This window comes from Rhineura floridana, chromosome 11 (assembly GCF_030035675.1).
Source record: "Rhineura floridana isolate rRhiFlo1 chromosome 11, rRhiFlo1.hap2, whole genome shotgun sequence".
In the NCBI taxonomy this organism is placed as follows: domain Eukaryota; kingdom Metazoa; phylum Chordata; class Lepidosauria; order Squamata; family Rhineuridae; genus Rhineura; species Rhineura floridana.
The window spans coordinates 16,233,809-16,248,520 of NC_084490.1; the positions used below are offsets into that span (position 1 = coordinate 16,233,809).

Here is a 14,712-nt window from a genome sequence, read left to right on the forward strand (position 1 = left end):
TGTTTATATACATTATTATAAAGGAATAGGAAAAATATATGAAAAAGGATATATGTGTTTTGTAAACCTTTGTATATCACAAATAATGTGCATCATTGTTTCCACCCTTTACTCATTGATTGTACGTTTTTAGTACTTACTACGCTATGGAAAATTATGTTTATTTTGTTACCTATATGTAAATAATTAAAAACCCTTAAAATGCTATTACAGAAAGTAAAAACAAAAACATAGCGACTGCTTTGTTTGTTCTTTTTATGGGTTCTTCCTCCATATTAGTAAGTACTCAATAAATTATTTCTTAATGTATAAAGCCTAGCCTGTAAGATGGAGCTCAGTCTATAGCTTAACCATGTCTGTGTTACTGCATCAATAGCCCCCCCTTCTCTCCCTCCACTTGAAAAATAGGAATGGGTAATATTGAACGGCATCACAGGGTTGCTCTGATGACTGAGAACATAATTTGCATTCCACATAGAAATTATTAATAGTCATCATTAGATTTTTACCTGTTTAAAGGAGAAGTGGTAGACATGCCAGTCTGGCAGTTTCTCTCTCCTGCCCATGCTACTGCTCTATAATCTTGGGTGGGTGGAGGGAATTGGTGAGTGAACAGCACTTTGCATATGCTCACGGGCATCTGGACTACAAAATATGCTCCAGGCCTGATTTAGGCTGAAAACCAATACATGTCTACTCAGAAGGAAGCTTCATTGGGTTCAATGGCACTTACTCCCAGGTCAGTGTGTATCGGATTGCAGCCTTAGGCTAAGAATACAATAAGAGTTCTCTTGGATCAGGCCAAAATCTCGTTCAGCATCCTGTTCTCACAGTGGCCAACCAGAAGCCTATGACAGGTCCAAAAGCACAATCTGACTGCAACAGCCCACTTGTGATTCCCATCAACTGCTGTTCAGAGATATACTGCCACCAACAGTGGAGGTAGAACATTGTCATTTTGGCTAGCAGCCGCTGATAGCCTTATCATCACAAAAAAATTGTTTAAAGCCATCCAAATTGGTGGTCATCACTACCTCTGTGGGAGCAAATTCCATAGTTAAACTGTGTGCTGTATGAAGAAATATTTCCTTTTGTCTGTCCCAAACCTTCGCGCCAATCAACTTCATTATCCTCTATGAATTTGTCTAAACTTTAAAGCCATCCCAGTTGTTAAACATCACTATATCTTGGGCAACAAATTTCATAGTTTAACTATGCCTACAGTCAGAAATGTGGTGGTGGCTATGCATTATGCGTACACAGCACCTGTGTATGAATTGATCTAGAACAGCCAGAACCTAGTTAGTCAACTTTATAAACGTTAATTATTACAGTGAAATGCCTGATGCTCATTAGTTTTACCAATACCTTTGCCCTCTCATTGGAATCCAGAAAGAATGGGGTGTGGAATCTTGTGGCCTTCCAGATGCTGCTGGACTCCCCGCACCTTAGCTAGTACAGCCAAGGGAGAGGGATGGGCGTAGTTCAGCAACATCTGGAGGGCTACAGATTTCCTAAAGGTAAAGGTAAAGGTGTCCCCGCACTTGTAGTGCGAGTCATTTCCGACTCTTAGGGTGACATCTTGCGACGTTTACTAGGCAGACCGTATCTATGGGGTGGGATTGCCAGTTCCTTCCCCAGCCTTTCTTTACCTCCCCAGCATATGCCGGGTACTCATTTTACCGACCACAGATGGATGGAAGGCTGAGTGGACCTCGACCCCTTTTACCGGAGATTCAACTTCTTCCTTCGGTTGGAATCGAACTCCATCCGTGAGCAGAGCTTCGGCTGCGTTACCGCTGCTTACCACTCTGTGCCCTGTTTTAGAGTAAGTTGGGCAGGGTACTACTTTCCTTAAGACTTTCTAAAAAATAAAGGATCACATGAGCTGTGAGAAAGTAGTGTCCTTTCTGTTGTCCCCTGTGAAGCTGGAGGTGGCAGTCACCTGTACTCAGCTCTTTGTCAGCTCATGAACCTCAAGAGTCAGAAGAGCTCTGATGTAATTTTGTGCGCACATTTAAGTAATGTGGATATAGGTGGAGAATGGCACCCCCTGTAAAGACGTTCAGAGGGGTAGCAGTGTTCAAATCTCTCGCAAGAAAAACAACAAAGAGGCTTGTGGCAACTTTTAAAGATGCAGATTTATGGTACGTAAGCTGAAAGTACCCATTCAAAAACTACTTTCTCAACTTGTACAGACCAGTCTGCTTGCAATATTTTGGCCATGTATGAACACATCAGTAATCCTACCTTCAATCTAAACTGGAAATGATGAATTTGTCACAGGGTTCTTGGGAGGATGGCAAAATAAGAACATGAAGCCCTAGCCAATGGGCAAACCTAGAAGGTGGAGGCTACTGTGGAACTGCCTGTTTTAGTGCAGAGTGTACATTTCAAAAGTGAGTTGTGTCTGGGAGCAACCAGGTTTTTTTCAAAAATAAAATAATGTAGAACTATATTATTAAAACAATTGTTCACTTTTCTTCTAAGGAGTTCAAGGCAGCGAACGTGTATTTATCCTCATTACACAACAGCTATGTGAGGTGGGTTGGTATCCTCAGTCCTAGTGCACTACTAGCCACCCACCATACCATATTGGCTGTCCAGACCCAGCTGTGCAAAGGGCTAAGTTACTAGTCCTTACGGCAATCACTGAATCATTCCCACACAAGCAGTTAATTTTATAAACACACACACACAAATGGATTAGACCAGACCTGCTGCTATATACACATTTGGGCCTAGTTTACCTTCCAAGTACATAGTGCTGTAGAAGCAATGAATTGCAATTAGTGTTTTAAAAAGTAAATGCCTGCCTGGAAATATCGTCTCCTCCCTGCTTGTCTGGTAGACTGATGGGGGGAAAGCTGGTTGCGGCTGTGCAGTGGTGAGAAGAACTCTGCACATGTTCATAAAACATTCAGTGTTGAATTAAAGCAGGACTGTAGCCAAGACACTTTGTGGTGGTGACACAGGGTTGTTGTACAGAGACGCAGGGGTGTGAGTGAGTGAGTGAGTGAGTGCAGAATAAATGCAAAGCAGCGAGAACCAAAGTACTATATGTTTAAAGTTAAATATTAATAAACTACAATGTAATCTTTAAAACATTTAGAAATAAGTACCAAGTGTTTGTTCTCCCAGTGCGTTCACTATAGTCAGGACATTGGAAAGTAGTAACAGGTTTACTTCTTACACATGGGACCTTGGAAGAAAATTGCATTGTGGAGTGCTCCTGATCACTGTGCCAGCCATGCCCTCTGTCAGTATATTCCAATCCTTTCTCTGTCTCTTCCCCCCACAAAATTTTCTGTGCTGCTGCCCAAAAGTCAACATTTCATGCCTACGGAAATGCTCAGTTCGCATTGACCTGCTTTTTGTGACTGTTTCCCCCCCCCTTTAAGTTTTTTTCTTTAAAGATTTTTTGTACTGCAAATATTCGGGTTCTCCCACATCTGCAGATATCTTCCTCTTGTATACTCTTTTGTCTACAAATGGACAACACTCGAAGAATAAGTGCCTTATTCACATATATGACCATGAGTAATTGTGTAGAATATTGCCTGTATGGTTTTCCTTATATAAATCTCCTGGTGTCAACAAGTAAAAAGCCTTACTTTTTACATTTTAATGAAGGCTGGACCTGTTGGCAAATAAGAAAATAAGAGTTTTTGTTTTCCTGGATCACCTCACAGAGTCCAGTAAAAGCCTGTCTAGCAAGTCCTTGCATGTTCACAATCCCAACCCAAAAAAGTCCCTACCCAAAAAAAGGCAATGTTAATGATTGATCTGAGGTCCCTTTTAAATAAATAAATAAATAGATAAGTGGGCGAGGGGCGGGCATGTGATCAGGATTGGGTTCCAGTCATACAGGGCAGAGCTTTTTAAACCCCTTTCCTTGGCACCATGATCCTTCTGAAATTCTCTCCCCAAACTTTGCTGTCTCCCACCCAAGGAAGGAAGCTGCGGCTCTCCCTTGGTAAACAGTACCTGGGGTGTGTGAATGCATTGCACAACAGGAAAGGGTAAAACAAACAAAGAAACAGCCTGCACGCTAGTGTCTGAATCCTGATCAAACACACAAATACACCACCTGTTATTTATATATGCGTAACATCCCAGAAGAATATAAAGATCAAATAAGGAACAGATTTGAGGTTTTAAACTTAGTTGACAGAGAACCAGAAGAACTATGGACTGAAGTCAGAGACATTATCAGGGAAGAATGCAAAAGGACAATACCTCTAGTTAAAAAAGAGAGAAAGACCTCAATGGATGACTGAAGAAACTCTTAAAATGATTAAAGAGAAGGAAAGCAAAAGCAAAAGGAGATAGAAACATGGTTAGAACTCTAAATGCAACAATACAGCAACTAGTACGTAGGGACAAAGAGAACTATTACAATAGTTATCGTATAGAAATAGAAGAGCACAACAAAAAAGGTAGAAGAGCCCTATTCCAAAAGATTCGAGAAATTAAAGGGAAATTTAAACCAGCAGTAGGGATGTTGAATAATCAACAGGGGAACACACTGACTGACCGAGATAACATAAAAGGAAGATGGAAGCAATACTGTACACTGAAGAACTCTATAAAGAGATGCCAGGATGACAGATTCATTCATGGAGGAACCATATGATGAAGAACCAGAAATTTTAGAATGTGAGGTGAAAGTAAAATACTTAAAAGAAACAAATCACCAAGCACAGATGGCATACCAATAGAGTTGCTACAAGCTACTGTGACTGAATCTGTCCAAATTTTGACTAAAATCTGTCAACTCATATAGAAAAGAAAGCAATGGCCCACAGACTGAAAGCGTTCCATATACATCCCAATTCCAAAGAAAGGGGATCCCAGGGAATACAGCAGTTATTGAACTATCGCCTTAATATCCCATGCAAGTAATGCTCAAGATTCTACAACAAAGGCTCTTACCATATATGGAGTGAGAAATGCCAGATGTCCAAGCTGGATTTAGAAAGGGAAGAGGTACCAGAGATCATATTGCAAACATATGTTGGATAATGGAACGGACCAAGGAATTTCAGAAGGAAATCACCCTGTGCTTTAGAGATTACAGCAAAGCCTTTGCGTAGATCATGAAAAACTATGGAATGCTTTAGAAGAAATGGGGGTGCCACAGCATCTGATTGTCCTGATGTGCAACCTATACTCTGCACAAGAGGCTACTGTAAGGACCAATCGGAAAAGGGTGTGAAACAGGGGTGTATTTTATCACCCTATTTGTTTAATCTATATGCAGAACTTATCATACGGAAAGTGGGATTGGACCAAAATAAAGGAGGTGTGAAAATTGGAGGGAGAAATATCAATAATTTATTATATGCAGATGATACCATACTACTAGCAGAAACCAGTAATGATTTGAAACTAATGCTGATGAACGTTAAAGAGGAAAGTACAAAAGCAAGACTACAGCTGAACGGCAAGAAGACTAAAGTAATGACAACAGAAGATTTATGTAACTTTAAAGTTGACAATGAGGACATTGAACTTGTCAAGGATTATCAATACCTTGGCACAGTCATTAACCAAAACGGAGACAATGGTCAAGAAATTAGAAGACGGATAGGACTGGCAAGGGCAGCTATGAGAGAACTAGAAAAGGTCCTCAGATGCAAAGATGTATCACTGAACACTAAAGTCAGGATCATTGAGACCATGGCATTCCCGATCTCTATGAATGGATGTGAAAGTTGGACAGTGAAAAAAGTGGGTAAGAGAAAGATCAACTCATTTGAAATGTGGTGTTGGAGGAGAGCTTTGGCCATACCATGGACTGCGAAAAAGACAAATAATTGGGTGTTACTAGAAGCTAAAATGATGAAACTGAGGTTATCATACTTTGGACACATCATGAGAAGACATGATTCACTAGAAAAGACCATAATGCTAGGAAAAACAGAAGGGAGTAGAAAAAGAGGAAGGCCAAACAAGAGATGGATTGATTCCATCAAGGAAGCCACAGACCTGAATTTACAAGATCTGAACAGGGTGGTTCACGACATGCTATTGGAGGTCACGGATTCATAGGGTCACCATAAGTCAAAATCGACTTGAAGGCACATAACAATAAAAATATTTATAAAAAACCCAACATGGAAATATGTTCATGAGGTCTTCTCCTGGTGGAACTGAGATGACATCAAAGTAGATGCCAGCCAGAAGAGTCTCTCTCAGAAGGATATTCTATAGGGCGGGTATAGGGCTCATCAGCCCCAGAAAGCATGACAAATGGTGAAAGATGATGGGAGTTGTAGTTCAGTAACATCTGGCAGGCCAAAGGCTTCTCACATCTGCTAAGTGTGAGTGACACCACCGAAAAGGCTCTTTCCCCAGTAGTCACCCACAACATCTCACCTGGTGGGAACATCCAAAGAACGGCCACTTCATTTTTTACCAACCCCCCCTCCCCCCTGGATACAGTACATGCATTGCAGAAGTCCAAACAGGAAGGATCCTGGAGAAGCAAAGCACATTGTGTGTAGTACATAGCCATCATGACTAGTAGCCATTGAATGCCTGATCCTCTTTATTTGTCCAAACCTTTTAATATGTCCCTGCTGGAAATTAACTTTCTCTGGGCTATTTATTATGCTGTTTTTATATATTTTAATGATTAAGGCTGCAATCCTGTACACATTTACCAGGGAGTAACCACCGTTGCACTCTGTGGAGTTTGATTCTGAGTAGCCATGCATAAGATCGAACGATTAATTGTATGGATTCTTAATTTGTTTTTGTTTTTATTTCTGTTGTCAGCTTCCTGAGAACATCATTTTAGGTGGAACAGAAATACTTCAAATTAAAAAAAACACCTCAAGTATCATAACGCTGCTGTTGTAAACCCACTTAATAGGTTCAGAACAAACTTTGCACAGTAGCAGTACGGGTGAAGCACAAGCGTTCGTGGACTTCGGGAGAGTGAGGGGGCGGGTGTACACGTAACGACTCAAAGTCTACTCCGCCCTCAAACCTTCCATATTGACGACAACTTCCAGCATGCCTTGCTTAGGTTCCTGCCGTCCGCTGCTTCCTGAATGGTGGTAGCACCTGATTGGCAGGCTCATTGCGCAATAAGGAACGGCCTAGTGTCAACTTGGCGGTCTGGAAGGCGCGGTGCGGCGTTGCCGTCGTAAGGGGGAAGCGGCTCCTGCTTGCTTGGGGCAGGATGGCAGTGCCCGGCTGGGAGCGCGCGGCCCGGCTGCTGCTTTGCGCGGCGGGGTTGGTGCTGTCTGTTTACGCCTTCCACGTGGAGACCTCGAAGGAGCGCGACGCCGCCTACCAGGCGATGTGTGATATCAGCGCTGCAGTCAGCTGCTCCCGCGTCTTCACTTCCAGGTGAATGCTCCCGCTCCACTTCTTCAGCTGTGGGTTCTGAGGCCTCCTGTGTTTGCGCCCTAGAGGGATCAGGATAGACCCCTTCCACACAGCCCGATCCTGCGCATGCTTATTTAGAAATAGGTCCCACTGGGATTTACTCCCAAGTAGGTGGGGATGAGAGCCAGTGTGGTGTAGAGGTTAGTTAGAGTGTTGGACTACGACCTGGGAGACCAGGGTTCGAATCCCCACACAGCCATGAAGCTCGCTGGGTAACCTTGCGCCAGTCACTGCCTCTCAGCCTCAGAGGGAGGCAATGATAAACCACCTCTGAATGCCGATTACCATTCATAGGGTCGCCATAAGTCCGAATCGACTTGAAGGCAGTCCATTTACATTTTTTCCCAAGTGGGGATAGGATTGCAGCCGTTCAACGCGATCCTGTGCAACTGCATGTTTATTTGGAACGAAGTCCCACTGATATCCGTGAGTGGGGGTTGCAGCTTTAAGTCAAAAGGACTTGCAGCTTTCGTAAATTATTTAGTCCAGGGGAATTTAAAGTGCGCAATATGCTTGGTTTCTTTGGGTTGTACCCCAGTAGGGTTGCCAGGTTCCTGGTCTGAGACTGATCCTGTATCTTTAGGAAAAGAGAAAGTCAGCCAAGTGCAGGTGTTCTTGCGACCCTGTAATGGGAAAAACCACAAGGTGGAATTCTCCCTTCCCCCTGCGCAACTTTGAAAGATACAGAAGACCTCTTGGTTGCCAGTCCCAGCCTCCAAGAGGTCTTCTGTATCTTTAAAAGTTGTGCAGGGAGAAGGGAAAATTCCACCTTGTGGTTTTTCCCATTATGGTGTTGCAAGAACACCTGCACTTGGCTGACTTTCTCTTCTCCTAAAGATACAGGATCAGTCTCAGGCCAGGAACCTGGCAACCCTATACCCCAGTTCTCGTGGCAAGATCTTAATTTGTGTTAGGACAACGATCCAGAATCCATTTTGAAAGATAGGAATGTGTGAACTAACATGGTGGAGCATTTGAGCGTCCTTTGCAGGAGATAGAACGCTGGGCTACAGTGATCTTAATCTGATCTAGCAAAGTAACCTCAGTATCTGTAAAATATATTCCCATCCTCCACTAAATAACCACACTGCTGACTTTGCACTCCTGGAATTAAGGAGCAGGGATTCTGTATTTTACACATGGGCTTTTGCCCTAAATGTCTCTTCTCACTACGGAGAAAGGATTCAAGACCTCATCAGATCTGTTGGGAATTTGACCTGGGATAGTAAGCCTGTGGATTCACATGTTTGAAATCCTACTTCATTAAAAAAAAAAAACCTGCATGTTGTCACATCGGGAAGAAGGGTAGGCTTAGAACCCAGCTGGTATTAGATCAGGGGTGGACAATCTTTGGCCCTCTGTTGTTGAACTCCAACTCCCATCAGACCTATACCGTATGGCCAATGGTCTGGGATGATGGGAGTTGTCCAGCAGCTTCTGGAGGACCACAGGTTTCTTAATCATGTGTTAGGTGGAGAGTTTATAGAGTATTCAGTAATATCAATCCCCCCACACCACAATCTGAAGTGGTGCAGTCCAGATGTTCACTACCACCTCAGTGAGAACTAGGCCTTGGATGCAGGATCTCTAAGAATCGCATATAATACAGAAAACTATGGATTCTACATCTTCTCCCTTTTATTCCCTCCCTTTTAATACGCTGCCTGTTTCCGCTTCAACTCATGGACTTCCAGTTCAGGACTTTCTATCGGCCCCTTGCTTTGAAGGTTTTCCCCATTTTTACCCTCACAGCAGCCCTCGTAAGTGAGTTAAATTGAGAGACAGTGCCCTTTGAATTTCATAGTTGAGTCAGGATTTGAACCCGCATCTTCCCTGTTTGAGCCCAACATTCTGCCTGCTACAGTGCACTGGTTCTCACTTCCCCTTAGCCCAGGAACGGGGGAATTGGATCTGGCTGGTGGCTGGTCACCTGACGACAGGTGATTCAACTTCAGATGAAGAACTGGAAGATCATTTTGACCGTTCCTCTGTGTCTTCCTTTCTAGCCATGGCTTGAACGCAAGCTGCAACTGCAGAGCAACAGAAAAACTAAATTCACATAACACCAAATTTTATCAGCAGCTGGAAAAGAAAACCCAGGAGCACACTTAGAGTATGCTTCTGATTCTTTCCCATTTGGCCCTGTGGGTCATGTGCCTGAGGTCATGTGGCATCAGGTGATGGGCAGGTGAGGGTGGTTTGGGCCAAATCATGCCACTGGACAAATGGGGAGGCCTAATGAAGTATGTGAGCTGGAGGTTCTTTGTTGTTGTTTTAGTCCCCCTGGAAAAGCCCTGATTGATTTTCTGAAATTTTTTCCCGCACAAGTTGAGAAAGGGGTCTGTTACGGGTGGCAGAAGAGAAGGGGGAAAATTGTTGGCTGACGCAGGTGGAGTTTCCAGTAACCTTCTGCAAACAGCCGGGAAGGATAGAACCGGGGTGATTGACCCCTTATTAATTGGCTGTGGACAGCTTTGTGGGAGGGATCACATGCCCCCTGTGAACGCTAGAGGCAACACAGAGCGGTCCTACTGCAGTCTGTAAAAGATTTGAAACGTAAGATACTGCATTATGTTAGTCTAGTCTCTGTGCAAGACGTGGCCTTGGGCAGCAAACCAAACAGACACTGCTACTGGATGATCTTGGACAATCCATATTCTTCTATAAAGACTAAGTATGGTTATTACTGTTATTATTGCTAACACTCTCCAACATTTTCCCCTACCCCTTCCTTCATTCCTACAGGTGGGGTCGTGGCTTTGGCTTGGTGGCAGGGTTCTTGGGACCTCATAGTGTGTTCAACCAGCCGAATAGTATATTTGGGATTGCTTTCTACATCCTGCAAATCCTTCTGGGTGAGTGACGCATGTATGCGGGTGTGTTAAAGAGAACACATGTATGTGTGTGTGACTACCTGTATGTGGGTGTTGCTACAGGCCCCTTATAGACCTTACGTGCCACAGTGTCCAGTCCAACACTAGGTCTTTGTGATTTTCTGCAGAGGAAAAATCTAGCTGCACATTTTGTCCCCTATAATTATTTATGGTGGCATGTCCTGCACCAACAGGTCCATCTCTCTCTAAAAATGAACATAGGTGGGAAGCGCTGACAGGCCGATAGAGGAGCCCCTGTTGGTGACTTGGGAGTCCTTCTTAGGGACTGTGGTTTGCAGATTCTAGTTTTTTCTCTGCCATTTGGAGTTTTTTGCAAGTCTGTAATTTAGTTGGTCTATTGTGATTAGAAATAGCTGGTATAGCACAGTGGGGAGGAGAGCCTGGCTGGGAGTCCAGAGTCTGTGTTAAAATCCCCACTTGTGTCTCCTGGGTGTAAAGGGCCAGCTAAAGTTCACCCCCACAGTGAGTGGCTCAGGGGTTACATGCCCTGCCACCTGGGCAGCCGTGGGCAAGCTACATAGTCCCAAGGACCCAGTTGCCCCCCAGCTGGCAGTTGCGGGCAAGGAAGGGGCTGGCTTGTGCAGCTGTGGGAAGCTGAGCAGGCCCTAGCAGCTAGGGAGGACTAGCCTCAGAGGGAGGCAATGGTAAACCCCCTCTGAATACCGCTTAACATGAAATCCCTATTCATAGGGTTGCCATAAGTCAGGATCGACTTTAAGGCAGTCCATTGTGATTAGATTGTGGTTTTTTTAGTTGTCAGTAGGTGGCAGTAATAGCACCTTTTAGGCCTTGGTGCACCATAAAACCCTGGAAGAAGAGGGCTGACAGAAATGGAGCCAAAATCGGGCCCCTGAGAAATGAAAGGAAGATATTGACAAACAGGCAGAAAGTCTAGAGTTTGCAGATCTGTACACACAAATCTAAAAACACAAACGTAAGGGGGAAACTTCCCCCAAAAAACAGTTCAGAGAGAATTGAGCATGTTCAGTAGCCACACAATGTAGAGGGACGGGGGGGGGGAAGGAATGCCCTGCCTGTAAGGAATGGCTGGCTGGAACCCTGAATAGAACACTCCTTTTACAAGGGAGGATACTCTGCAACATTTTGTTGCAGTTCCCTCTTGTGTTGTTAAATTCCTTCATATGATTCAAAAGTGAGGACTTAAAATGCATAGTTGGGAATGGATGAGTGAGTGAGAGGTAGACAGTTGATTCTGCTTTTGGCTTCAAATTCCTGGTTTGCCAGCATAATTTCCCCATCTGCAGCTGAACACAAAATAACTCAGGCACCTTCATCCTCACAGGCCTCTCCAACAGTGGTCTGGCGGCCATTTCTCTGCTGGGCTCTTCAGTAGTGTCCATTGCTGGCTCGCTCTACCTGGCCTACATCCTCTTCTTTGTGCTCTACGACTTCTGTGTGGTTTGTGTCAGCACCTACATCCTCAACTTTGCCCTCCTCTTTCTCAACTACAAACGATTTGGCTACCTCAACCAGACTTGGGAGGTCTGCATGACCAAAGCCAAGAGGCAGTGATCGAAGGCGACATGTTGGGCCGGACAGTCCTGCAAGGGCTTTACTTTGCATGGGTCTCGCCTGTCTCTGGTGTTTCCATAAGCTTTGGGTTGGATCCAGATTAAAGTGGGAACTAAGCACAGCTGTCTTAGTCTAGATCCAACCCAGTGTCTTTTAGTATAACACTAGTATGCTCTTCCAGCTTGGAAACCATCCTTGTCACCCTCTTCCCTCAGATCAATGAGATTAGCATTCCACTTGTCTGACCCTTCAGATTCCATTAAATTAGCATATGAACCTTCAGTTTGGAGCTTAAGGATGCTATCTTTAGTTCTGCTGATCTACTGATATGTATCAAAATCTAGTCCTTCCTTTTTTAAATACAAAACTTATTTTTATAATTCTTTTTTTTTAAAAAAATTGTATAAAAACCAATTTGTACAAATATAGTAATTCCTGATAACTTAAAAAAATGTTGCTGGTGTTGAATTGAGAACCGTTATGTCTGTTACAAGGTTCAAAATTGGGCAGAACCTGCTTGTGACTGTGCCTAGCGTAGTTTTTGAAGTGCGCTCTGAAGTACTGAGGAATAGATGTTGCCTCTTTCAACACGAAATATGACAACTACAGTTTTGACTGGTTACCATTCAACATGGATCTTCATGCCTGCAGCATGGTTTAGTTTTTCCCATCATTAATTACTACCAGTTTGTACATAACTGGAGCTAGGGCAGAGCCTTCCATTAGGCAACTCGCATCAGGAAACAGATTGCACCGTACCATTAAAAAGATAGCAAACTATAAATTGTTTTTATTAGAATTGAAAGCACTAGGAAAGAATGGCTGTCCAGAGGGCTCCAACTAGATATGTAAAATTTCCAGAAATTTTGAAGCCATGGAAAAACCGTTTCCCCCATTTTTTCAGAAAAAAATGAAATTTTTGGAAAAATTGAAAAATGCAATATTAGCACTTACAGATTGAATGTCACTTTATTACTTCAGGAACATCAAATGTAATTATGTACAAGTCGGTTTGGCATAAAGTTATCACATTTGGTATATTAAAAGTACATTTTATTCAAACAATTATTATGAATTGAATTTACTTTTTAAAATTTTTACTTTTTTTTTGTAACAAGTGGATCTAAAAGAACCTGAACTGTAAGAAACCTCTTTTGTTTTGCCAGTTTATGAGGAGCAGGCAAAAAGCAATTAAAAAGAAGAAGAAACCATCAACATTAATAACAAAGAAAACGATTTATGTCTCTGCTAGTCCTCCACAGTGTCAAGCAGACATGAAACACCCATTCCCATAAAAAGAACTGAGAAAAAGGGGGGAGGCAAGATTCAATGAAATATTTTATTTATCATGCTAAAATAAAACATTCCATAATCCATTTTTCTTCATTTTTTTCAATTTTTCCATTTTTTCCCAGGCCTTCACATCTCTAGCTCCAACTCGCATCATATCTGCCCACTGGCCATGCTGGCAGGGGCTGATGGGATTTGAAGTCCAACAACACCTGGAGGGCACTACTTTGGCTACCCCGATCTAAATTATTTAGTTTACTGTTCTATTTGTACTACTACAGTGGGGTGGGAAATTTGGATTTTTGGCCTTAGGTGCCAAAGCCCTCTCTGGGCCTGGCAAAAGATAGAAAACGCCCACTTTCTTCTTTTTCTTTACAGGCTCCTCTAACATTTTCAGAGAAAGTAAGACAAAGCAGATCTGAGAACTTCTTTGTACGTTACAATTATCTGTTTTGGGGGGGAAATATATATAGAAGACTTCAGCACCCTGATGCCCTCCAGATATTTTGGACTACAACTCCCATCAGGTGTGCTGGCTGGGACTGATGAGAGTTGTTGTCCAAAACATCTAGAGGGCATCAGGTTGTCCATGGTTGGGGTAAACTGTAAAGTTGAAAGTGAAGGACTTGTTTTCAGTGTGGAATGATAGCTATACTTCTGCATATATGCTCCCAACCAACAGCAGGGGACACTACAGTATAGCTACCAATGTTGTCATCCCAAAAGCAAAAGGAAGAAATAATACTGTGTGTAAAACACAATAAAGTCATCCAAGACAGAAGGCAGGGCTTGTCACCCAATACAAGAAATCACAATTGATCATGAGAGTCTGGATTGATTCAATCAGCATCTGGTTACATATGAACAAAAATAAACATTACTTTTTCTTCTAAACATTGTTTTTCAGTCAGCAGCATCTTAGAAGAGGCATCCCATCTGTGCAAAAGAGAAAAGGGAATTACTTTTTTCTAAAGTGCAGCCTGTCATCCCTTTTTTAAAAATATAAGTATTGGCATTAATGGGGTGTCCCCCCAATTGCTTCCCAATTTATCAAGAATATTTTAAAAAGTAACAACTGCTCAAAAGAGCTTTGATTAAACTGATCAAGCAACTTAAAATAGCAGTCCTAGCAGAAAGAAAAATCTCTGTACCAAGAAGGTATTAAACATGAGATGAAAGAGATCTGGAGAAGCAGCCTCTTGGATTCCTAAGTTCAAAGCAGTAATACATGGTTTCTCTTTATCCCTTCGCTGGTTTTAATTAGTTGATGTTATATGAAAATTTACACACAGCTTGTTCATAAAAATACCCAAGTGGTGAGCAAAACATAGGTGCATAACAAAATCCTTTAAAACCATCTTAAAAACAATATTAGACAATAGATAAAATTCCTTCATTAGGAAAAGGCAAATAGTGGTGTGCAACCAGTCAGGCAGATAGTGCTAAGCTAGCTGGACCAATGGTCTGATTTGTTATAAGGCAGCTTCCTGTGTTCAAGGGCGACTGACTTCTCCCGGATTAAAAGGAAACAAAGGTACTCTTAGGCTGCAATCCAATATCTGTCTACACAGAAGCTCCATTGGGTTTAATGGGA

At 42.7% G+C, this 14,712-nt stretch overlaps 1 protein-coding gene across 1 annotated transcript; it reads left to right on the forward strand.

Moving 5' to 3' along the window:
* Positions 1–7,044: 7,044 nt before the first annotated feature.
* VKORC1 (vitamin K epoxide reductase complex subunit 1) lies at positions 7,045–12,893 on the forward strand. Its single transcript, XM_061588367.1, has 3 exons — positions 7,045–7,362; positions 10,147–10,256; positions 11,599–12,893. Exons 1-3 carry the CDS (start codon positions 7,193–7,195, stop codon positions 11,826–11,828), a joined length of 510 nt encoding a protein of 169 aa, XP_061444351.1. The 5' UTR covers positions 7,045–7,192; the 3' UTR covers positions 11,829–12,893.
* The last annotated feature ends 1,819 nt before the right edge of the window (positions 12,894–14,712 follow it).

Excerpts from the sequence above, each read along its gene's own strand:
- VKORC1 (XM_061588367.1), top strand. The coding sequence starts at position 7,193 with ATGGCAGTGCCCGGCTGGGAGCGCGCGGCCCGGCTGCTGCTTTGCGCG. Across the intron at positions 7,363-10,146 it reads TCCCGCGTCTTCACTTCCAG|GTGGGGTCGTGGCTTTGGCT; the intron begins GTGAATGCTCCC and ends TCATTCCTACAG. Across the intron at positions 10,257-11,598 it reads CATCCTGCAAATCCTTCTGG|GCCTCTCCAACAGTGGTCTG; the intron begins GTGAGTGACGCA and ends TCATCCTCACAG.